This window comes from Plecotus auritus (assembly GCF_963455305.1).
Source record: "Plecotus auritus genome assembly, chromosome: 13".
NCBI lineage: Eukaryota > Metazoa > Chordata > Mammalia > Chiroptera > Vespertilionidae > Plecotus > Plecotus auritus.
Window position 1 is genome coordinate 6,464,719 of NC_137779.1, and position 24,880 is coordinate 6,489,598.

General features: G+C 45.8%; 1 protein-coding gene across 1 annotated transcript in view; it reads left to right on the forward strand.

The window, feature by feature from the left end:
• Nucleotides 1-24,880, forward strand: part of CIT (citron rho-interacting serine/threonine kinase) — a 150,406-nt gene that overhangs the window by 45,965 nt on the left and 79,561 nt on the right. The window contains exons 6-9 of the mRNA XM_080649954.1: nucleotides 1,037-1,220; nucleotides 21,123-21,228; nucleotides 22,136-22,279; nucleotides 23,565-23,684. Of these exons, the coding sequence (XP_080506080.1) occupies nucleotides 1,037-1,220; nucleotides 21,123-21,228; nucleotides 22,136-22,279; nucleotides 23,565-23,684 (554 nt within the window). The remainder of the gene's footprint in view (nucleotides 1-1,036; nucleotides 1,221-21,122; nucleotides 21,229-22,135; nucleotides 22,280-23,564; nucleotides 23,685-24,880) is intronic.

Consider the following 24,880-nt stretch of genomic DNA (forward strand, 5'->3'; position numbering starts at 1 on the left):
GGAGTGGGGAGCATGAAGCCTGCACTGCGGGGGATGTGATGCCCAGCTCGCCAACTCGCTGGGCCAGCTGCCTCAGACGCTTCAGCCTGCAGCCATGGTAACGCTCCTGGCCGGCTGCACTCCTGGGAGCCCACCGCCATGGGCAGCCTCCTGGTGACGGATGGATGAGTTTCCACCTCCCTGACTTCGAGAGAGTTGAGTAGGTCTGCAGCGAGTGGAGAAAGATGTAAGATGCCCCTAGCCGGGAGTCATGCCTTAACGAGGTAGGACGCCGATGTCCTTCGGTGCATCCGTCAGCGCAGGGGTGCTGTAAATCATGGGGAAGTACTTTATTTGGCTCGTGTTTCATTATGCTGATTTAACTGCGGTGGATTATGGGGGGGGCATGCTTGAGCTGGGGAGAAGGGAAAATGAACTAAAAAAAAAGTGATTAATAAGAGCTCCGTGTGTACTCATCTGGATATGAATGAGCTAGACTGCAGTGCTATCCTAACAGGAGTTACATACCTCCCCAATCCCCTTTCCTGTTCCTCCCTCTCATTCCGGCTAATCCACAAAACATAGAAATTCCATCTTATTTCAACCTTATTTCAACGAATAGCACTAAATATTAATAATGCAGACCTGTCTGGAAGAGGAAATGAATGGGTTTAGGTCATCGGGCATGCTGGCACCACCCGCTGATGCTCTGTTTAAGCTCTCTGGAAATATCAGCAATGAGCGGCTTGCTCACATGAGTTCCCCAAGTGCTTTCTTTCCATCAAGTGACCTGTTTGAGTTTATCCTTCAGTTTATCCCAGCAGGGAAGGCAGCCTGTCTGCGGGTGGGTGGCCATGTTGGCAGAGAAGGGGTTAATCTCTTGTTGCTGTAAGAGCCGAGCCCAGGCAGGGGCTGCCTATGCGAGCTAGATTGAAAGCAGGCGCTGCAGTGCCATCGCAAACGCTGAGGGAGTCAGCGGAGGATTTTCTCCGCAACAGTGTGCAATCTGGCTGAATTTCTCTCTCTCCCCGCCTTCTTCTTGTTTTTCTTTAACCAGCTCCTCCCCCCTTCGTTCCCACCCTCAAGTCTGATGATGACACCTCCAATTTTGATGAACCAGAGAAGAATTCGTGGGTTTCATCCTCTCCGTGCCAGCTGAACCCCTCAGGCTTCTCGGGCGAAGAACTGCCGTTTGTGGGGTTTTCATATAGCAAGGCACTGGGGATTCTTGGTAGATCTGAGTAAGTGAGAATTTGACTTTCTAAGGGACCTGCATTGATGCAAGACCTACAGAGCCCCAAGGTGGTGGTGGTCGGGTGGCGGGAGTGTGGTGGGGGGAAGCTGTTAACCAGCCTGCATTGGGAAAGCAATTTACCTGTTTGGGCTTGGGAGGGGTTGACTGTTAATATTTTCATTTTGCTGTGTTTAAGGTACCTCTTCCTGTCTGCAGCATCATAATTGTCAATTGGGTACTTTGGGTTAGTTTTCTAGTCTTTGGTCTTCTTTAGAGGGAGGAGATAGTGGGCAATATCTAGCAGTGCAGATCTGTGGTGGAAGGAGAAATGTGCAGGGTTAAGGTGAGCTGTCCATCTATGTATCTGTCCACCTAGGTCTCCATCTCTCAGGTGGGTAGATGGAGGTTGCTATCTTGGCTGTACTGAAAACAACCTAAAAACTGTGTCTCAGGGTTCCTGATGGGTTTAGCTATCAGAGCTGCAAGTGGCTGTGCCGGAGCTCTCACAGAGCTGTGCTCGGCTCCGCTCGAAGTCTGCTGAAGATCAGGGCGCTGGCAGAGCGCTGGCAGCCAGAGAAAGCCCCGCTACCATGAGCCACCGGGAGGGAGGGAGTGTGATGCAGCGAGCCACTGATTCCCAGAACCGGGCTTCACAGGGGAAAAACCAAACAAACCAGGAGACTAGAAAATGGAAGTGTACTATTACTGTAAACCTCTTGACATGAGAAGTCTTTCTTCATTTTTTAAAAAGCTAATGAAAAACGCATTAGTGTGGCACTTGGGACAGGAGGGTCCTGGGTTCCGCCTCCTGGAATCTGTCTAAAATGCAGTAGCCTCTGTGGATGCAGGAGCTCAGTGTCTCACTTCGTTCTCATGATCTGATGACAGTCTGTGTTCAGAGCGGGGAGTTCCCAGGCAGTTCTTGGACCGGCCCTGGCTCCTCTCTTGGAGGCTCTCAGGGTAATGTTGGGTAGTTAGTTGCTGCCCACTTAGGAGACGAGCAGAATTTGATTTTCTCCTTGGCAGCATTCATTCCCGATTTGTTGTGCTTGTAGCTTAGACATCAGTTTGAAGGGATATCGTGTTGGTTCTTGGATGGTGTCTCCCCTTGGGTGCTATTTTGACAGTAATGTTCCTGAAAAGATTTTAGACTATTGTGGGGAATTGGGCACTTGACATGAGATAGGGTTGAGGGCTGCGATTGAATTTGAGACAGATTTTTACTTAGAAAGCTACTGAAGTGGTCCTTCATTCCTGCCTGCCTGGGTGCTGGGTTTAAAATTTGGGGTTGGATTTTGGTAAGTGTTGGCTGTGCCTTTCTGTCTAAATTTGCTCAGCAACCCCAAAGGGATCTGATGATGGGAGGAGAGGCAGAAAGCGAACTAGCTGTTGAATGTGCCCTCAGATGGATTTGAAATGGCCCAGCAGGGCTGCGAGGTTTTGCACTGGCATCACAGCCAAGGGCAGACGTGGAGGCCCGATACTGAAGGATGCATGGTTCCTGGGCAGCTTAACCTTGACACATGCAGCATACTGAAGGTCACAAATGGGACTGCAGGGAGGCGTGTGGAGAGCTCTAGCGCTGGTCAGTAGTGGGCTGGCCAGGTCAGAATGAAGCTTGCTTAGGGTGCTGATCAGTGATCTGAAAAACCAGAGAGGACTCGAGGGAATTAGATTTTAGGGGCAAAGGCAGAATGATATGGGGGGATCTTGGGCACACAGCAATGAATCTGAAGCAGGATGTGATTAATTGCTTATTTTTCAGGAAGACCGTAATTGCATCTTCCTGTTTCTCACTGAAAGCTCAGTTAAGGGAGCTCTCTGTCAGGGCGTCTCAGTGCTAAGGCCCAGGCCCTCGATGGATATTTGTTCATTTAATTTACCCGTGATCCTTTTCCCCAGATTGTGTTTATATTGCTCACTGTATCTGAAGATACTCTATCTCACCTTTGGTAGTTCAAACTATATCTCCAGAGCATAAAATGAGCTGCTGTTCATGCCCCAACAGAATTCTTAATAAGATTCTCTTAAAAGAAAAAAAGTCCATGCAAACAAAAGGCTGTATTTCTCATTTGGAAGATGGAATCATAGTACCTGTCTTTGGGGAAACTTCATTGCCTTTTCCATACCAATTCAGGGTTGGAATCAGAAAGATTCTCCTTTCATCTTAATGTGATCTTGCCTTCGGACTATACTGCCATGGGCAGCCCTACAGGTAAAACCTATATCATTTTAGGAATTCATTCCACCTGTTGGCTGTAGGTGACCCTGGACATATTGGATTGTTATTATTTAGAAATTCAATAAAAGAGATTCAGTGATGGAGTTACTTAGAATCCCCTGCAGGTTTGTTGATATATATTTACAGAATTCATTTGGAGGTGGGGGAGGCATTTTCTGGGGGTACCACCATCGCCACCAGGGACCTGGTGTTTCTTCCTGAGTTTCTCCTCCTCCCCTCCCTGTTTCCAGCATCACAGGTTTTTATTTACACACATTGATTACCTGTGCTGTTACTCACTCTTCACACCACCGAGGAAATTGCAGATGTTGCTCTGCTGCGCTGGGTAAATTGACCCCAGGTCTGGTGCCAGTGAATTGAATGAAATATTCAGAGGTGGGGCTGAATGAATGAGGAATTTTCACGGAGACTCTGGCAGTGCGATGACTTTAATTGTCGCGACTGCTTGTTAGGATCCCTTTTCGGGCCCCCAGACTATTTCTAAGCCAGCCACTGAGTGCATCATTCTTTTAAGGTTTAATACAGCTCTCGATTTCAGCATTCTCTGTCTGAGTCTTCGTGGGAGTTCCTTGCAGCTTGAGTTGGAGGGAGTAGGAGAGAGGCTACAGAATTAGTTGGGTTGTCTTTGGGGTGGGATTATGGCAAAGTTGGTTAGTGCTGGAGAGTGGGTAAGTATCCCTTTTTTCTTTTTAATCAACAATAACCCAAACCAAGTCCCCAAGCTCTGTATGCCTCGTGGTTCCTGTGAGCTTCTGTTTGCTTGGATTTCACAACTGTAGGGTATTAACGGAAATCAGTGTGTTACAGGTTTCAACATAAAGCAGGTCCCGGCTCTCTTCCCTGCCCTGTCAGTACGGGTCCATTTCTTTAGGGCCCTTCTCCTTCCTCCGAGAGTGGAGGCACTGCCTTGTTGAAGCTCTTGCTGGATCAGTGCATCTCTGCAAACGGTCAGCATCCACTCGAGAAGGAAAAAGCCAGTTGGTTTTATAGTTTGTGTTAGTTTTGCACAGGCCGGTTGCATGCTGTTAGAGAAGTTGGGAATTGTAGAGGAGCATTGGGATCCCAGTGGGACTGGCTGTGGGATGCCGTTGTCTGAGCAGGCTGTTTGGGAAGGGGCTTACTCTCTCTTTTGGCTCAGGGCTTCCCCTTTCCTTTTGGGTGGATCTGAAATGTCGTTTTGGAGCCAGCCATCCAAACACTGGGGGGAATGAAGAATGGCTGCCATATTGCTTCCCCGGATTCTTAGAGAACCAGTTTCCGGTGCCTCTTCCTTGCTCCACGGGGGCCTCTTTGCATGTCAGTTTCCTCCACTGCAAAGTGGGGTAATGATAGTACCTCCTCTTAGGGCTGCTGGGAAGATTCTGTGAAGCATCTAAAATACTTGATCTAGTACCTGGCACGTGGAAAAGTCTCAATAAATGTTCACTTTTATTATTTTTGTTACTACTGATACTCTCTTCTGTATATGCACAGTGTCCTGTTCGTGCCAAGTGGTGATGGGAAGAGCTCAGCAATAATTAAAACTCTAAAGTCATACCAGACCAGAAACCCAGCTTCTGAGGCCCTGGGAATTTTCTGCTAGAGAAGCTTACATGTCCTGGCCAACCACAAATTAGTAGACAGTTGCCAAATACCTGTAGGTAGAGGGTGGTTGTTGGGGTGGAGTGGATGGGGGGATAGAATTAGAAGAACCAGGCCCAGAACGGGTTCCTTTCCATCAGGTTGTACAAGTGAAAGTATATGTGTGTGAAACAATTCAGGGAACACCAAGCAGAACCTTTGCTGCAGAATATCGTGGTACAAATTGGAGCGGCAGGAGAGCCAGGCAGCCCAGTACGGGACACTTAGTGGGTAATGCCAGTCACAGTTCTTGCCAAATTACAGTGATGATCATCATTGGAATGTCTGTCCATTTTCCCTTGTCGGCTGTGATCACAGGGCAGGGCTGGGTCTCGTTCATCCGCTCTTACTGGAGCGCTGGGCATGGCAGACCCTCACAAAACGTGTGCTGGAACTGAATTTATAAGCGTCCGGGTGGAAGGTGAAATATTTGGCTTGGCTTTTTAAGAGAGTGATTTGGATGAGTGGAGAGGGATGTAGACAGGATTTCAGGTAGGCAGAGTGATAACAACAGCTCATCCTTACAGAGTACCAGCTCCGTACCAGGCTCTGTTCTAAGCACTTTATACAGATCAACTCATTTAAACTGCACAGCAGCCTGCAAGGAAGGTACCATCATCACCCCAATTTTACATGTGAGGAACCTGGGCACAGAGCGAGTCAGCAACTTGCCCAAGACCACACAGCTCCGAGTGGCTCAGCCGGGACTTGAACTCAGGCAGCCGAGTCTCTTAGCCACTGTGCTCTCCTGCCAAGTATAAATGACTCAGACAGGAGAAATGGGGAAATTTGTGTGAGGTCCGAGGTTCACATGCTTGTCGATGTGGAGAATGACAAGCAATGGGTTTGGGGCAGGGTCGGATGAGAATTAACAAGTGATCTAAATGCTAAAAGTCTTTGTTTTCAATCTCTGTGCGTTTATTGAGTAGGTGGACTGTGTAGCTCCGGGATTTTTCTGATTGATTTCTTCCTCTTCTCATTTAGACACCCTTAACATGTGTGTGTGTGTGTGTGTGTGTGTGTGTGTGTTATGTACTCTCCCTGAGAGTTCTTATTTGCTAGGGTCTAAGGTTGGCAAGGACAGGGAGCTGCATTGACCTTGCTCTCCACCGTATCTGCAGGCTGCTCATATACAAGTTGCTCAATAAGCATTTGGTGAATCGATCCAAATCATTTTTATGGCTGCAGCTCTCCATTTGTTGATGACTCTATGATCCGTGTCTATTCAAACCTGCATTTTATACTTCCAAGCTGCCGTCTGTCATCTATCCTGGGATTGCTTATTCTAGTGAAGGATAGCCTGAACTCTCCAATCAGTCCTACTTCCTTTTTACTGAAATACTTGGGAATATTCTCTTAAAAAGGGTTTTTCTTCCCACGTCCAGCCCAGATCCCTATTGCAAAGAGCCTCATCTGTGTTTTTATTTTTTTCTTTAGTCAGCAACAATGACAGAATCTGTTGTGGTACATGAAGGTATGCATCCCCTGTATTTCCCAAAGAGGTTAAAAAAACGTAACTGGCTCCTGCCCATGGTTACTGTTGTCCTGTATGGTTTCCATTCTGCCATTATCTGGACCAGATGTCTAACATTCCCCTCGGTTGTGTTGGGTTCTCTATTCTTGATCATTCAGTTCTTCCTTCTCTTAATCGAGCACATCTTGTTCTGCTTGCCTTATTCTGTTCTCTATTTAGACCGAGCGTGCTTGCCTTGCAGGCCTGGCAGGGCCGTTCTGCCGCCTTCTCACTTGTCTTAAAGATACCTTCAGGAAAGCGGATCCAAACCATCCCAGCCCAGTCCCAAAGATTAGGCTCTAGAAGATCTGTCAAGTGTTTTTGTGTGTGTGTTTTTGCTGGCCTACACATGCTAATTTGCACGGTTGCCTCGGATCCCCTAAGAAGACAGTAATTGACTAAATGGAGCTGTGTGTTCCCAAGCTGTGTGCCAGTTTGGCAACCCTTCCTTTACCTAAGTGAATTTCTCTGTGTTCTCTCTGTTTCTCTTATCTCTTGTCTCCTGACCTCACTCACCTTCTTTTCTCTGACAAGCTTCTACAGAGAATAGCCTACACTCAGTGCCCCTTCTCAACCTCTGCACCTCTACGGAAATGACTGTCTCAGAAGCTACCGATTCCACCAACCCCAAATCTAGTGATTTCCACCTTACCGCAAGATACTGTTAATTGCCACATTTGTCTTGAAATTTTCTACTTTCTTCTGCAAACTTGGCTTTCCTTCTAACGCTCTGCCGTTCACACTCTTTTGTGGCTGCTGTCTTCTGTTCCAGGCCTAATGTACACACCGTTCCCTAAAGTTCCTCCTCAGTGTTCTGTTTAGCCTGTTCTTGGTGAGCTCAATCAGTTCCTTGATGTTAATTCTCCTTGCCCCATGGCCTTCCTCCCAGCCAGGATATTCTACCAGTTCCTCACTAGCTCTGTCCTCTGTTCCCTCCCAACACAGACGCACTCAGTAAGCCAGTAGGTGCTAGCTTTGGCTTCTTCATTTCATTTAAGAAACTACCACTTTCCCTGACCTTCTAAGACAAGAAAACGGAGTCATCTGAAACTCTTTCTGCCTCCCCCGCATCCCATCAGTTGCCAAGAGCTCTGTGTTGTGCCTCTAGGGTGACACTTGTATCTATGCCCATCTTTCTATCCTCACTCCCCTCCCCCATTGACACTTTTGCTTGGACTATTGCAGTAGCCTAACCGATTCCTCTGCTTCCAGTTTTCCTGGCTCTAACCCATTCTCCACAGAAGATGGAACTCTTCCAAATCACAGGTTGGATGATGTCATTCTCCTGCTCAGACCTTCAGTAGTATCACAGTGCTCACAGATTTGACAGCCACTCCTGGACTTGGTATTTAAGCCTGGTCTATGCCAAGACCCAGCCTGCCTTTCAGTCCTCATTCCTTCTTGTCCCCTGTGTCTGGCCAAGCTGCTCACGCTCTTCGAGGACAGTGACTGTGTTTTCTACCTTGTGCCTTGCCCCTGGCAGGTCTTCAATGAACATTTGTCAAATTGGATTAGACTAAAGTGGCCAGGGATTATACCATTTTCTTCTGCACAGTTTATTCAACTGCTAATGGAAACTGTCATCTATTGAGTACTTCCTGTGTGCCCAGAACTATGCTGAGTGCCTTACATGCATTATCTCATTCAGTCCTCACCGTAAATCTATGAGGCAGCTGGTATTAGCCCCATTTTACAGATGAGGAGACTAAGGCTCAGCAATGTTAAGTTATTTTTCTGAAGTTTTGTAGGTAGTAACAGATCTAAGACTTAGACCCTGCTTCTAATGGTCATGACTTTACTAGATTATGCAGAACCTACAGAGTTGCCTAAAAATAACAAAGGTGAAAGAACTGACTTTACTAAGAATTCACTCTGTACCAGGTGCTATTGCAAATGACAAGCATCCTCATTTAATCCCAATAACAACCCATTGTTTTACAGATAAGGAAAGTGGTGATCAATAAGTGTGAAACTTCTTAAGTTTCACGCACTTTGATGTGGCAGAGGATGGCCAACTTTTTCAGCGTGTAACTTTAGAGCTGATACAAGCACTCTTTATTTTTTTGAATGAACTACACAGCACAGGCTTTGGAGTTAGAGAGATAAGAGCTCATATCTAAGCTCCACCCTTGCTAGCTGTGTGAATGAGGCATTTAACTTCTCTCAGCCACAGCTCCCTTATGTGTAAGTGGGGGTTATAATAGCACCTGTCTGTTGGGTTTGTTGTGGGGGCATGTAGAGCGTACAGTGCTAGCACCTGGAGCAGGTGAGTGTTCATTACATGTTTGTTATTGAGGGGTGAGGATGGGCCTAAGGGTGCTTTCGGATGTCTTGTCTTTCTTGCTTCACTTCATAAAGACATCTTGCTGGTTTCTGCCCATTGAGAGAAGCAGACTCCATGTGGGGTGCTTGACAGATGTCATAATATCTCCATTCAGTTTTTTATTCTGAATGGAGTCTGTGGTGTGTCAGTAAAACATGCTCGAGGCTTCTGGTAGGATCAATTTCAAGTGGGGTCTGAAAGTCGGCGCCGGGGAAGGAGGAAATGCCAGTCTGATGTCACGCACTTCCTCCACTTTACGGTGCTTGAGTATGGCAGAGTGTGCATGTAATTGTGGCATTGCTGTCCCAGAACAAATAGTAGGCACCTGTTGGGCAAGGGCCAGCAACATTGCTCATGCCAGCGTGCAAGGAAGGCACTGTTAGTTTTGTTTTCCTTTGTCCCACCATGACCTTTGAACTGAGGTGGCCTGGGGCACAGAAGCTCTTTGGCACATCATTCATTCATTCATTCATTCATTCATTCGCTCAACAAATATATTGTTCTAGGCCTTGTGGCCTAACTATGAAAAAGGCAGAAAAGGTTTTTGTCCTTAAGAAAATAGCATTCTGTTGGGGGGAGGCAGAGGATAAATAAGCTCATAAATTAGAAAATTTCAGATGGTGGTAGGGGCTCTGAAGAAATCCGAACCTAGATGGGGAATGACTAGGAGTGAATGGGGCGGCCAGAGCTGCAGGACGCATGGGGAACGTGGTCTGAATTCCGGTAGGTAGGGCCTTCAGGTTTGGATTGTGCTCTACAGATGGCCCCTGCCTTATGATTTTCCACATTATAATGGGGCAGAAGTAGAACTTGTACCTTGCATTTTTGTCTTTCCTGGTACAATACTCTTTCACGATGTTGGGTAGCAGCAGCCAACCGTAGCTCCGTCAGCCATATAGTCACGGGGTAAACAACCAATTCCCATTGTTTCTTTTGGACACTGTGTTCTGAGCATGTTTAAAGTAGGCTAGGCTAAGCTATGATGTTCAGTAGGATAGGTGTATTAAATGCATTTTTGACTTAGGATATTTTCATCTTAGTGATGGGTTTATTGGGGCGTAACCCCGTCACAAGTCAGGGAACACCTGTATTTGCAATGAGCAGGAAGCCTTTGCAGGATTTTGAGGAGGGATGTGGAATAGCCGGTTCTTATTTTACAAAGGGTCGCTGTGATGTTGTGTGGTGGATAGTAGGGATAGTAGGGCAACAAGAGTTAGATTCAGAGAAGTAACTTGGGTTACTGCAGCCATCCAGACAAGAGGTGCAGGTATATCAATGAAATTAACCTGCAGAGCTAGGCACTGGCTTAGAGGTGGGACTGTATTAGAGATCCCATGAGATGCTATGCTTTTATTAATAACATGATTTTTAATAATTGATTCTTGAATTACATGCTAATCATTCCAAAGCAAAGCTCTAATTCAACTGGAGACCACTGCTGATTGTGTGTGTGTATGTGTGTGTGTGTGTGTGTGTGTGTCTATGTTTGGGTAGCGGGTGCTCCAAAGCCATCTAGACTCTGAAACTCTTTAGAGCAGCAGTATTTTTGCTATTACCAAGTATTCATGATGGACACTACTGTGCATGTTAAAATGGGTTCATAAAGTTAGTTCATAAATTTCAAAATGCCCAATCTTAAAAGCCAGTATATTTTGGGAGCAGAATGCTGGTGAGTTTTTTATTCTTTACACTGTGTTACATCTTGCAATGGCATGTATTTTTAGTGCCATTGGCCACAATTAAGAAGAGCCCTCAGCTGAGCTAATTTGAGGCCCTTGTTTTAGCCTCCAGTACCCATTCTTGGTTAGCTCACGTATATCTGTGATTTGCGATACGTGTGTTCTGTGAATTAGTGGCACCTTCTGCAGTGGTGGGGTCCTCTTCCTAAGGGAATAAATGGAGGTGTGATGCTTAAGCATGATCTCAATCATTACAGTAGTGATTAGGAAGTACTTAACACATGTACTTGCTTTTAGGATGGAAGTACAGATTGTACACTCTTTTGATATGAAGTATTCTGTTAATAGCTTTATTAAGGGTGTTTTTGGAATTATGTGGATTATTTATAGACATTGGGAAAATGCATTTTATCATTTTTACTTAAATGTTGAAGTTCCATGTAAAGTAATTTTTAGGTCACATCTAACACATTTAAAAAAATAAACACATTCTTTCTGCTGCAGCAGTAACAACGAAGCCCAGCCTTCCCTCTGTGTCATATACATTACCTCTATTAATGCTCCTTGGGTCTCCATAATTATAAAGCAGATGTGTATCAGGAAGAGATGTCGATTTCAGAGTAAATTTTTCTAGAAAATAGAAGCTGGAAAAAAAGGAAAATCCAAACTTGTCTTCGTGCTCACAGAGACAGCACTGCTGTGTGTGGGTGGGTGGCTGCATGCAGCGCTGCTCAGAAGTGCCTTTTCTCTCCATGGGGATAACTGGCTGTGGATCCGAGATGTGGCCAGGAGGAGTAGGCAAGCAATGTGTGGGCAGGCTGCATGTTCTTTTATTAGCATCCTTATTGTACTGCATCTCATCGAGCCTAGAGCATGAACCAGCCTGGGCCTCTAAAATCTGTGTTGTTTCCTATTTAATTACCACCCTTGAGCCACCAAGTGATGGAGGAAGAGTTGTTCTTGTGTGTGGGCTGAGCTGTTTCTGGGGGTGGCTGTGGACTGACCTGGCTGTGGATATTCTTTAGTACCCAGGCTGTCCTGGGCTCAGGCTTAGAGTTGCCTTCCCAGCACTACACATAGCCAGTCACAGATAGAAGTTACCTTCCCTCAAGTAACTGTTTTTCCTTTCCTCCATGACCTCGCTCCTATGAGCCTTTTCGGTACCTTTCTTGGGTTTGTATAAGACCTTGTAGCCCCAAAGTAGCAGAGTTGGGATTTGAACCAACAACCGTTGGGTTGCAGAGCCCAACTTTAAATTCCCAACTCAACCGTCCTGCACCCACACCCTAATCATCATAATATAGGAAAATGGAGAGGCCATAGGGTAAGCTATTCCTGAGCATCAATGCCATGGGATAATAATACCGACTGCACAGGATCGTGGGGAAGATTCAACGAGGTAACCCATAGAGCACCAAGCGATGCTTGGCACATAGTAAGTGCTCAATAAATGTGCATTATTATTGGTGATAAAGATAGTGGCATTAATTCTCTCCTACATTGCTAGTTCCTTGAGGACAGGAATTGTAGCTTCCTTAACTTTATAACCTCCACAGCAAGGTTTCTTAACTCAGCATAATTGACATTTTGGGTTGGATAATGCTTTTGGGAGGTTCTTCTGTAGATGGCAGGATGTTGAGCAGCATATCTGGCCTCAACCCATTAGATGTTAATAGCACTTCAGACCTCGTTATAAAAGTAAAAAAACACCCTCCAGATGTTACTCAATGTGCCCTGGGTGACAAAATTGTCCCCTGATTGAGAACCACTAGTTTATAGGTACCTCTCATGGGATACCTTCCCTCTCTATGTCTGTCTGTGTACCTGTCTGTCATCTATCTTCTATCTATCTATCTATCTATCTATCTATCTATCTATCTATCTTCTCATATACACATTCACTTATAGAAGGTAGTCCTAAAATATTTATTGAAGTTTGAGAATTCTTTTTTTAAAATGCATATTTATTGATTTCAGAGAGGAAGGAAGAGGGAGAGAGAGATAGAAACATCAATGATGAGAGAGAAGCATTGATCAGCTGCCTCTCCCACACCCCCTACTGGGGATCGGGCCTGCAACCCGGGCATGTGCCCACGACTGGAATCAAACTCGGGACCCTTCAGTCTGTAGGCTGGCGTTCTACCCACTGAGCCAAACCAGCTAGGGTGATGTTTGAGAATTTTTGGGAAACTCTTTAGTTAGTAGGTAGACTCCCATTCCAGGGTCAACAGAACTTCATGATTAGATAGTTTCTTGGCTGTGATTCTGTGCCCATCACTCAACCAGCTACACGATTTTTTGCAAACTTTCCTTAAAGCAATAATACCATTAGCTCTTTAAACAATACTACTCTTTTTTAAAAAATAAATCTTTATTGTTCAGATTATTACAGTTGTTCCTTTTTTTCCCCCCATTGCTCCCCTCCACCCAGTTCACACCTCACCCTCTGCCCTTACCCACCCCCTACTGTCCTCATCCATAGGTGTACGATTTTTGTCCAGTCCCTTCCCGAACCCCACACAACCCTTTCCCCCCAAGAATTGTCAGTCCACTCCCTTTATATGCCCCTGATTCTATTATATTCACCAGTTTATTCTGTTCATCAGATTTTTTATTCACTTAATTTTTAGATTCACTTGTAGATAGATATGTATTTGTTGTTCATAATTTTTATCTTTACCTTTTTCTTCTTCTTCCTCTTCTTAAAGAATACCTTTCAGCATTTCATATAATACTGGTTTGGCAGTGATGAACTCCTTTAGCTTTTTCTTATTTGTGAAGCTCTTTATCTGACCTTCAATTCTGAATGATAGCTTTGCTGGGTAGAGGAATCTTGGTTGTAGGTTCTTGCTATTCATCACTTTGAATATTTCTTGCCACTCCCATCTGGCCTGCATAGTTTCTGTTGATAAATCAGCTGACAGTTGTATGGGTACTCCCTTGTAGGTAACTAACTGTTTTTCTCTTGCTGCTTTTAAGATTCTCTCTTTGTCTTTTGCTCTTGGCATTTTAATTATGATGTGTCTTGGTGTGGTCCTCTTTGGATTCCTTTTGTTCAGGGTTCTCTGCGCTTCCTGGACTTGTAAGACTATTTCTTTCACCAGGTGGGGGAAGTTTTCGGTCATTATTTCTTCAAATAGGTTTTCGGTATCTTGCTCTCTCTCTTCTTCTGGCACCCCCATAATTCGGATGTTGGTATGCTTGAAGTTGTCCCAGAGGCTCCTTACACTATCTTCATATTTTTGGATTCTTTTTTCTTTTTGCTTTTCCGGTTGGCTGTTTTTTGCTTCTTTGTCTTTCAAATCTTTGACTTGATTCTTGTGATCCTGTAGTCTGCTGTTGGATCTCTGTATATTATTCTTTATTTCAGTCAGTGTATGTCTAATTTCTAGTTGGTCCTTTTTCTTATCCTTGAGGGTCTCACTAAATTTATCGGCGGTTTCTAAAAGATGCTTGAGTAACCTTATAACCGTGGTTTTGAACTCTATATCCAGTAGTTTGCTTTCCTCCATTTCTGTCATTTATGACCTGTTTCTTTGTCTCCGCATTTTGGCTGCTTCCCTGTGTTGATAGAGTGGCTTTGTGTGCTAGGTGTCCTATAGGGCCCAGTGGCTCAGCCTCCCCAGTTACCTGAGGTGGACACTCTTGGTACACCCCTTTGTGGGCTGTGTGCACAGTGTTGTTGTAGTTAAGCCTTGATTGTTGTTGGTATCACTGGGAGGAATTGACCTCCAGGCCAATTGGCTGTGAGGATCAGCTGTGTCTATGATGGGATAACTTCTGTGCTGTAGACACCCTTATAGGGCTAGAGTTGCTTCAGTGGGGCTTTGGTGCTCACTGAGTCTGCCTCTTGAGTGTGTCCCTTATGGATCTGAGGAGTTGTAATCTGGATGGTCCCACTCTGACCACTGGGTCCACTGGCTCTTGGATCTCCAAGGAGGTGCAAATTTAGCCTCTGCCTGAGGCTACCCAGCAGGAGCTATGGAGAGATCTGCAGATTCCTCTTCTTTGTTTGGGTTTTGGAGGTGCCCAGATGAGGCCCATCTGTGAAGCAATGCAAGCTGCTGCCCACCTTGGGCCTTCTTTTGGAAGTTCTGGGGCTCTCTGACCCAGCTGCAGTTTGTTAGGTAATTTTAGATTGCAAAGGGCCAGGACATTCATATTCAAAAGCCTCTGCGCACAGCTGGGGTGGGGCGGGGTCTCAGGGAATCCACAGGGCAGAGCAAACAGCTATGGCTGATCCTCAGCCCTGCCCTAAGAGGCCCCCGGGTCTCAGTGTCCCGTGGTAATTGCTGCAAGCCCCTCTAAGAGAAAGCCGCCCTCGGGTTCCGCCTGAAGCCAGACAGTCCAGTTTCTCCCGGTATGAGTCTGGGTCCCCAGAGTCTCGCTCAGAACTGGAGTTCAGAGCAGTCGGAAGCTTGTGTCTCCCTCCCAATTGAAAAAGACAACCGCATACTCAATTGCCAGTCCTCTCCGCTCGTGTGCCTCCATAACTCTGCACTTTACTTCCGCAGCTCCTCTGAGTCTCAGTGTGCTTTTCTCTTGCCTTCTAGTTGTAGAATTTCCACTCAGCCAGCCTTCCTGTGGTTCTGGATGATGTCCGTTTTGTCTTTTAGTTGTAGTTTTGAAGTGGTTGTGCGAGGCAGCAATTTCAGGTGTTTACCTGTGCTGCCATCTTGGTTTCTCCTTTCCATTGATTTTTAGAGAGAGTGAAAGAGAGAGGGAAAGACAGAGAGCTAAACTATATTACTCTTGATGAAATGGTGCATTTCACGATAATTCTTAACCAGCGAGTTACTACTTGTAGAGCACAGAGACCTATTTGGTAATAGTCTGGTGCATCTGAGGCCAGCTTTGGCTCGAACCTCCTAAGCTATGATTTACAATATGGTCAATTCTACAATAATGCAAATGTCTGCAATAATTTGCTATTGCTTTGAAAGTCAGAAGGATGGCTAATGAAAGCTTAGAAAAAAAGTAGATAATATTTCAGAATATCTTTTGGGGGGATCTGTTGGTTCAAGAAATACAGAACTTATCATTGGTGCTAGTGATTGAATTGGCCTAAGTGTCTCCATGAAAAATAAATGGAATACAAATATGTTAGATCGTGCCTGCCTCTAGTATATTCCTTTTATAGAAATTAATGAAAATGGTACATTTTAGTTGACTTATTAACATTGGGATCATAGGAGTAGCCTTTTATCATGGTCTAAAACAGTGGTCGGCAAACTGTGCTCGTGAGCCGCGGTTTGCTGCTCTGTTGACTAATGAGTTTGCCGACCACTGGGATAGGGGCTTAATCACAAGGAACAACAACAGCCTGTAATTATTGGAACTGAGAGTCTACGTCAGTGGTTGGCAAACTCATTAGTCAACAGAGCCGCAGTTTGCCGACCACTGGTCTAAAACATGTGCATTGTCTTGAAATTCATAACCCACCACTATTAACTTAAAAATTATGTTCCCACTCAAAGAGTGACCAAAGGGCACCAGCATCAAATGGCGTAGCGCAAGTGCTGCCTGGCACCAAAAGCTGGGGACAGTCATACTATCCTATCTAATGAAGAGGGTATATGCAAATTGACTGTCACAAAGATGGCAGTGCCCATAGCCACAAGATGGTGGCACCCAGTCCCCTCAGCCCCGCTGGAGTCCCACAGTCCTTTCAGCCCAGCTCGGGGGGAGGGGGGACGCGGGCGGCAGGCGCACTGTGCGGCCGGAACCGCCCTCAGCCCCCCAGCTGCCTAGGGCCGGCCTGAGTTGCAGGCAAGCCTCGGATAGCAGCTGCCCAGCCGCCCAGGGCCACCTGAGGTGCAGGTAATCAGTGCTGGCCAAGGCTTGCACTGCCGGCAGTGGCAGCAGCAGAGGTGTGATGGGGGCATCGCCTTGCCCTGATTGCCGGGTCGCCTCCTGCCCCTGAGGGCTCCCAGACTGTGAGAGGGGGCAGGCTTGGCTGAGGGACCCCCTCCAGTGCATGAATTTTCATGCACCGGGCCTCTAGTGAGTTATAAATGCCTAGACCCTAAATCACAGGCACCATGGTTCTCAGTGCTGTGTGTACATTAGAATTACCAGGACGCTTAATGAAAATGGCGCTGCCCAGGCCCTACTATTAGTCTACATGTCTCTGATTTAATTGGTCTTGTTGGACCCCAGACATCTTTTTTCTTTAAAGGCTTAATTTTTAAAGAGCAGTTTTAGGTTCACAGCAAAATTGAGAAGAAGGTTCAGAAATTTCACACGTACTTCTTACCCCTGCTATCAACATCTGGCACCAGAGTGGTACCTTTGTTACAATGGATAAAACCTACACTGACACATCGTTGTCACTCAAAGTCCATAGTTCACTCTTGCTGTTGTACCATTCTAGGGCTTTTTACATGTATATAATAACATGCACCCATCATGGTAGTATCACATGGGTATTTTCATTGTCCATCAGTGTTTTTCAAAGGCTCTCCAGGTGACACTAAGGTGCAGGGCCGTCCAGAGGACTGCGATGACCTTTGCCCTCTATCCTCCAGCCTCATGCTCCAATCCCATTGTTGTTTATGGGATTGTTGCTACAAGCTGGTTTAATCACAGAATTCTTACCAGAGCTTTAAAATTTTTTATTTATTTATTTATTATTTAAAATTTTATAGGAGTTTATTTGAGCCCAACTGAGAACAAGCCCAGAAGCAAGATCTCAAAGAATTGAGAAAATACTCTAGAGAATGGCAGTTTTGCGGTTCTCTTTATACATTTAGCGTCAAAGGAGAAAACGTAAGGAGGGTTACCTGAAATCCATTGGTGGTAGATTAAGGAGGTAGGAGAAAGCCAGGCAGAGGAAATGTCTAGGATTGGATAAAGAGTAAAATGGAGAGGTACATATTTCTTTTATACCGGTGGGTACAGGATAGCTAACATTTAACATTTACAGTACATCAAGATGGTATTCTGGCAACAAGACAACAATCACCATAGTTTTTTATAGATGTGATTTTTATTTCTTAAGAAGACGATTTCCTTAGCCCCTTTATTCGGAAGAGCTCTTAATTGTTGTACTTAGAACTTCTAAACAGTGAACATTTGTCAAGTATCAAAACAGTAGAAGAATGAGAGAGTTAGACCTTGGGCGACATTTTACTCTGCCTCCCAGAATTGTTGTGAGGAGGCATGTCGCTTTGTCTCCTTCCTGCAAGTGCCAGTGAGTGGGGCCGCACATCTCCTCGATTCTGGGTCCCATTAATGAGTGACCTAGATTAGGTTTTTGTTTGTTTGTTTTGTGAATCAAGCCATCAGCTTTGTACCCACAGCTGCACACTTCAACCATTAAGCCGGCCTTCCACGTGCCATCAGGTTTGGGGAGCCACTTCCCACCCATCACCGTGCACCCATGTGATCACTCCTCTACAGATGCCGGTCTTGTGCTTGGGCACAGAGAGCTGTGGCCTGTGTTGTCTTCTCTGACTCATGTCAGTGCGTGTGACTTCATGATAGGCGGCTGATTCTTGATACTGAAGGACCTGCGAGCCTGTCTGTGGATCAGCCCTCCCTCCTGGCTGGGTTGGGTCTTCTTCTCTAGCTCCCCCCAGAGTGAAGACAAGAATGAAGGAAACAGCAAGGGTAACTCAAGTCATGCCAAGCAACCCATTTCATCTCAGATTAAAGGGGGGAAACTGTGTGTGTGTGTGTCTGTGTACCTAGATTTAGGTACAAAACAGGCTAATGAGAGGCGTAGAAATCAGTTAAAAATTTTGGCCAAATGTTAGATTTTAAAAAGGATTTATTTCTGGATTTTAGTCCCTGTTGCCCATTTCTATGAATAAGCAACATTTGTTTTAATGTGAATAATAGCACAGAGTGAATTCAACCCCCTGAGTTTGACTATTTCAAGCAACTGTTTTAGGCCTGCGAGGCATGTGCTATTTATGACATTGCATGGGTAGTGATGACAGAAACGACAGTGATACTAGTAAATGGTCGGCATTGATTGAACCCTCGCGATGTGCCAGGCACCGTGCCTAGGGCTTTACCTGGGTTATCTCGTTTAATCCCGCAGGAACTCTTTGAAGTAGGTTGAGAATTATTCCCATTTTATGGATGAGAAAACCGCAGCTCAGAGAGGTTACACAGCTAGCATGGCAGAGTCAGATTTTGAACAAAGCAGCCTGACTGGGTGTTGACCTGCTTGGTTACCCTGTAGTGTGTTTGTAGGGAGCTGTCACTGGGGCACGGCAAGACAGCACTATCCCGCCCTGACTGGTTTGGCCCAGTGGATAGAGCGTCGGCCTGCGGACTGAAGGGTCACGGGTTCGATTCCGGTCAAGGGCATGTACCTTGGTTGAGGGCACATCCCCAGTAGGGGGTGTGCAGGAGGCAGCTGATCGATGTTTCTCTCTCATTGATGTTTCTAACTCTCTATCCCTCTCCCTTCCTCTCTGTAAAAAAATCAATAAAATATATCAAAAAAAAAAAAGACAGCACTATCCCGCCAACCCTTGTACTAGGGCGGGGGGTCGAGGTGGGGGCGGGGAGCTGCAGGGAGAGAGGTGTTCTGAGTTGCTACAGGGAACTGACCTCTTTCAGGCAGGGAAGTAGTTTGGGTTGGCATAAAGCAGAACTTTCACCTGCTGGTAAGATGTGAAAGCTAATGGAGAACCAGCTCCTGCAATCCCGTTACCAAGGCAACAAAGATGGGGCTGTGGGACAGCCGTGGGCTCTGCTGCCTGTCCTTACCTATGTGAGAACCCTTGTCGGTTGTTGCTCTGACCCTGCCCTTCACCAGTCCCCGTGTTCGTGCCCAGGGAGCCAACCACTGTGGGAAGCTATCCTGGAAGGGGACTGTCATTTCCACCCATAATCAGCTGCTTCTAGGGATGAGGCAGAGTGTGCGAGTGATATACACAAGCATATCCTTTCTATGGAGAGAGCATCCTTCTAACCCACTCTCAGGAGGTCACGCTGCATTATTTTTGTGATATTGTTCCAAGGGTTATATCAGGTGTATCAAGTCATTCTCCCTGCCCCAGCTCTCTATTGTGAGACAAACTGAAACCATTTAGTAACTGGCAGGTTGCTTAATCACTCTGGGCCTCAATTTCCTCATCTATAAAATGAGGATAATAAATTCTATCTGCCTACCAGAATTGTTGTGAGGAATAAAGAGTAAAAACATGTCTTGAGTTAGAACAGAACCAGGCATGTAGTCAATGCCCAATAAGTGTATGAGCTTTCTAGAGCTGCTGTAACAAATTGCTACAAATTTAGTGGCTTACACAGGACACTTACTACCTTAGAGTTCTGGAGCTCAGAAGTCTGAGATGGGTTTTACTGGGCTGAAATCAAGGTGTAGACAAGACTGCACTCTGTAGCTTCTGAGAGAATCGGTCTCCTTGCCTTTTCCAGCTTCTGCTAGCCGCCTAGATTCCCTGGCTTGTGGCCCCTTCCTTACTCCATCTTCAAGGCTAGCAGTGTGGTATCTTCAAATCTCGCTCTCTTTCTGACTCTGACCCTAATTCTGTTGTCATATCTCCTTCCCTCGTCTGCTTTCATTTTATAAGGATCCTTATGATTACATTGGACCCAACCAAATAATCCACATTAATCTCCCCATCTCAAAATCCTTCACTTAATCACATCTGCAAATTCTCCTTTGCTGTGTCAGCTAACAGATTCACAGGTAATGGACATTCGGGTGTGGTCATCTTGGGGCCGGGGCATTATTCAGCCTACCATAGTTAGCCTTAGCAGTTTGTATAAAATGAAACAGAACCAACTGGTTAGCTTGGCGATGAAATAAACAATAATTTGATCCGTGTACATTTATTGTGTAGTTGCTGTGTTAGCTCTGCTCTGCCTCAGGACTATAGCATCAATTATCCCTCCTCCCTAGAGCTTGTGTCCTTGCCGAGCTTTGGATGGCCTGCACCTTCCCATCCTCAGGCCCCAGGTTAAATGTCACCTCCTCAGAGAGGCACGCCCTGATTACTGTTGCTTAAAGCAGATCCTCGACCCATTTTCTCTTCATGTCACGTCACCCTGTTTCCTTCTTTGCCATCATCTGTAACCTTTTTGTGTGTGTCTGCCTGATGCATTCTTTCTGCCCCTCTGCGGAATGTCAGTTCCAGGAGGGCAGGGACCCTGAAGTCTTATTTATTGCTGTTCCAGTGCCTGGGACAGTTTCTGGAACATAGTAGGTGCACAGCACATATCTGCTGAGTGAGTGAAGCCATGTAGGCAGGGTGCTGCTCACACTCTCCTGTGTGGTAGGTCCTTTTATTAGCATTCCACCTCATAGATATGGAAACCAAGGCTCAGAGAGTCTGAATCATTGCCTCAGGTCAGTGGCAACTGAATTTACACCCAACTCTGCCTGCTGCCAGAATTCTTGCTTCCTTCCATCTTCCTGCCTCATGCCGTGATGTCGTTAGAAGCCCTGCTGATGGCCACAGAGCTCTGGAAGCTCCATCGTCTGTGCTGTCGTTTCTGAATGCAGCTTTCAGGCCATGCATTTGCCACCTTGACTTTGGTTTCCTTCTATCTAGGTCTGTTGTGTCGGGCCTTGACTCCCCTGCCAAGACTAGCTCCATGGAAAAGAAACTTCTCATCAAAAGCAAAGAGCTGCAAGACTCGCAGGACAAGTGTCACAAGGTATTTATTTCCGCAGCTGGCCTCTCTCCTTGCTCCAGGATCCTCCCGTCAATGTATGCCAAGGGAGCCACCCGGGGCCGCTGCTGGCACTGAGCCACCTGATCCATACAGAGCGAGCGAGGTGCTATCTCCCTCGCTGAAGTCACGCCTCCGGCAGCTCAGAGGGAGATGAATTCGGGCCTTGACTTTGCTGTAAATCCTTTAAATCTTAACCAGAGGAGGCCCTGGATTTAAAACGGCCTGTTCCTCAGCATGACCCAGCCAGATGTCCGCTTCTTCCGGCAGGTGGTGTGGGTCTTCACCTGTGGCCGAGATGCATCCCATCTGCTCTGAGTGATTCGAAGTTTCTCTTCCTAGTCTTTTAAAACTCCTGCTTATGTAACTGCTGCCACGGTGTTGATTATGCTCAACGTCTCTTAACATTCACTGTTCCTGCCCAGGGGCAGCTTTCTGGAAGCTCATAAAAGTCACTACTTGCCTGGGACTCCTAAGAGTGCAGACGAATACATATCTCCTTGCCCTGTCCTGGATTGTCCTCTAGATCTTTGCAAGGAGATGGGGGGGATCAAGATGGATTTGGGGTAACATTAAAGTGACGTCTGCAAAAACCAAACCAAACCAAAAAAGCAAACAGGTGAAAAGGATGATTGTGGCTCTCTGACTCACTGGGTTAGAGGAGTGACCAAGTGTGAACCGAGACGTGAATGAGAGGAGTGACTTAGCATTGGTGACTCTCCTTACGAAGAACTGTGCGCTCCTGGGCGAAGAAACAATGGTATTTCCATCCCAACCTTTGGCGCAATAGTGCCAGCCCAGACCACCAGGTGGTTTTGGAGGCTACTTGAGATTTGATAGCCCCCAACGAACCTCCAGGGGCCTTTTTAACCTGTCGATGTGTTTATTTCAGATGGAGCAGGAAATGACCCGGTTACATCGGAGAGTGTCAGAGGTGGAGGCTGTGCTTAGTCAGAAGGAGGTGGAGCTGAAGGCCTCTGAGACTCAGAGATCCCTCCTGGAGCAGGACCTTGCTACCTACATCACAGAATGCAGTGTGAGCCTTCCCCAAGTCCCCTTCCCTTGGAGGTGGCACTTCCTGTTGTGTGTGTGTCTCATCCTGTTTCATGACAGCTCCATGAGGCACATCACAGCCAATGGCAGAGAGTAGAGAAAGGGAGCTTACAAAAGCAAGAATTGTGATTTGCAGAGTAGTGTGAGCCTGGTGAGAGGTCCCAGAGAGAAATGAGACTGGACCCCAGAAAGTCCAGGCAGGCTGCAGAGCTTGGAGATGGGCGTAGTCATCATTGCAGCAAGTCACCAAGGGTCCTAACTTCACCCATCCCAACCTCTCTGGTCTAAACCTACACCATGTCTGACACGATCAGCCTCGGGAACCAAACTCGCAAATGAGCACAAGAAAATAAATGTCTTTTGAATCTGCCTGAAATCAATTTTTCATTGCCTGCAACTGGCGTAGCAATTAGAAAACTCAGCCTTTAAAACCCAGACCCTCTGTCATTATTTACCATGTGGCTTTTTTTTCTTTCCATCACAAGAGTAGACTGTCTTCTCCATTGTCTCGTTAAATTTTTCATCCAGGTGTGTTTTTTTTTTAATGTGCCCAATTAAACAGTCTTAAAAAATTGAATCACACATTTTTCAAGTTTCCCCCCCCACCCCCCCGCCTTCTTTCACGAGGAAGAGATCTATAGGACGTGGCTAATTAAGAGTAACTGCTATGTTTCCATTCCAGATTTGGCTGTCTTTCAGTGGTGGGTGAAGTTATTCAGCTATGTATTTCAGATATATATTTCAGTGCCACTGAAGCACTGAGGGAACCTTATGGATGAAAGGTATCCAGGAGACGTAAGCCAGGAGATGGAAATAGACTGCTTGGAATCTCAAGGGACAATAGGGCAGAGCATGAAGTCATTGCTACTTTGAAAGAGTTATATACTAGCAAGTCCTTGAATAACTGATATTACAGAAAAGACTCTGTGACTGTCCCAGTGGTGGTTATAACAGCTAAGGGATCTGATTAGTGTTTAGTCCTAAACATGCAAGTAAGTATGTGCTAGGACAGGGAGATGGTGGTAGGAGACAGCTTGCTGTAGCTTCAGGCTGGATCATAAGGTCACAGGGTTGAGATGATCTTTCTTGAACCCAGGAGTCTTTACAGGATGAAAACTGGAATCGGCAACCAACTGGAAGTTGTGAACTTGGTCCCTCACCTGAAACCGTCTTGGTGTCTATGAAGCAGCTTACAGCTCCCTTAATGAATCTTTTCAAACAGAGCAGGCTCCACAGGGCATCCCTATTAAAATTTTTGCTTTCTGCAGAGCTTAAAGCGAAGTTTGGAGCAAGCACGGATGGAGGTGTCCCAGGAGGATGACAAAGCACTGCAGCTTCTCCATGATATCAGAGAGCAGAGCCGGAAGCTCCAAGAAATCAAAGAGCAGGTATGACTGCCTGCCCGGGAGCAGGGCGGCGGCTCGGACCTCATTTCAGGAGAGGGGTGTTTGAGAGGCGGAGAAAAGGAAAGAGAAAGCGGGAGACATGTAGGTCATTTGGAAACTTCAGCTACCCCATATTTACATAAACTATGGAGTGCTTGGTTGTAGCTCCTTTGAAATCTGTGCCCATAATGGCTGCTCTTTTCTATTAAAAGTCGAGGTTTAGAGCACAGGCAGGACAGCTGTGGCCTCTGGGGCAAATCTGGCCTACCCCCTTTTTTCCATGACCATAAGCAGGAATGCCTTTTGCATTTGTAAATAACTGTGGGAAGGATCAAAAGAAGAGGAATATGTCATGGCACATGCAAAGTACGTGGAAGTCAGAGTTGGGTGCCCATAGATAAGGTTTCGTGGACGGCCATGCTCATCCTGACGCTTTGCCCGTAGCTGTTACTCCTGCTCTTGTGGCGGAGGGGAGCTGTGACAAAGACCATCTGGCCTGCAAAGCTGGAATCGCCTCTTACAGGAAGAGTGTGCCAACCTCTGCTTTTGAACGCTACAAAGAAATTACGGTTTTTATAGCTTTTCAGTTTCACTTTTAAGTTTTTGAGAGAAGCCAGGATAATTCATAGTCAGTAAAACTTACTATATAAGTAAAATGTAAAGAAATAGTCGAGAAGAAGAGGTAAGACTGAGTGAGATTTAACACAGCAAATCTGAGTGCAGAAAGCTACATCCTGTGTGTTCAGAAAAGACCACCGAGACCTTTAAAAAGCCCATTCTCCTCCCACCCCCCTTTCAAAAGGGTTTTCTTTGGAGATTGTTCATTTTTTTTTAAATTTTGCTTCATTGTTTTCTTTTTAGCATAGATTTTTCTGTCCTTTGAAGAAACTGTAAATAGAAACTTTCATGAAGAGATGGTAATGAGCAATTGGAGAACTGAATTATCAGCTGCCAGGCAACTCTCATTCACTTCAGAAAACCCAGTGTAAACACTGATGGAAATGAACATTTTTGTCTCTGGTAGCACCAACGTAGCCATCTGGGTGGTGCTAAATATAAGAAACTTCTGCAAATGATCGGATCCATTCACTGTTCTTTAAAGAAAGAATGATTGTTGGGGGGTGTTGTTGGTATAATCCATCACCTTAATATTTAAAAATGATTGGTTACTATCCTCCTGTTTGATAAAAATGTAAGTA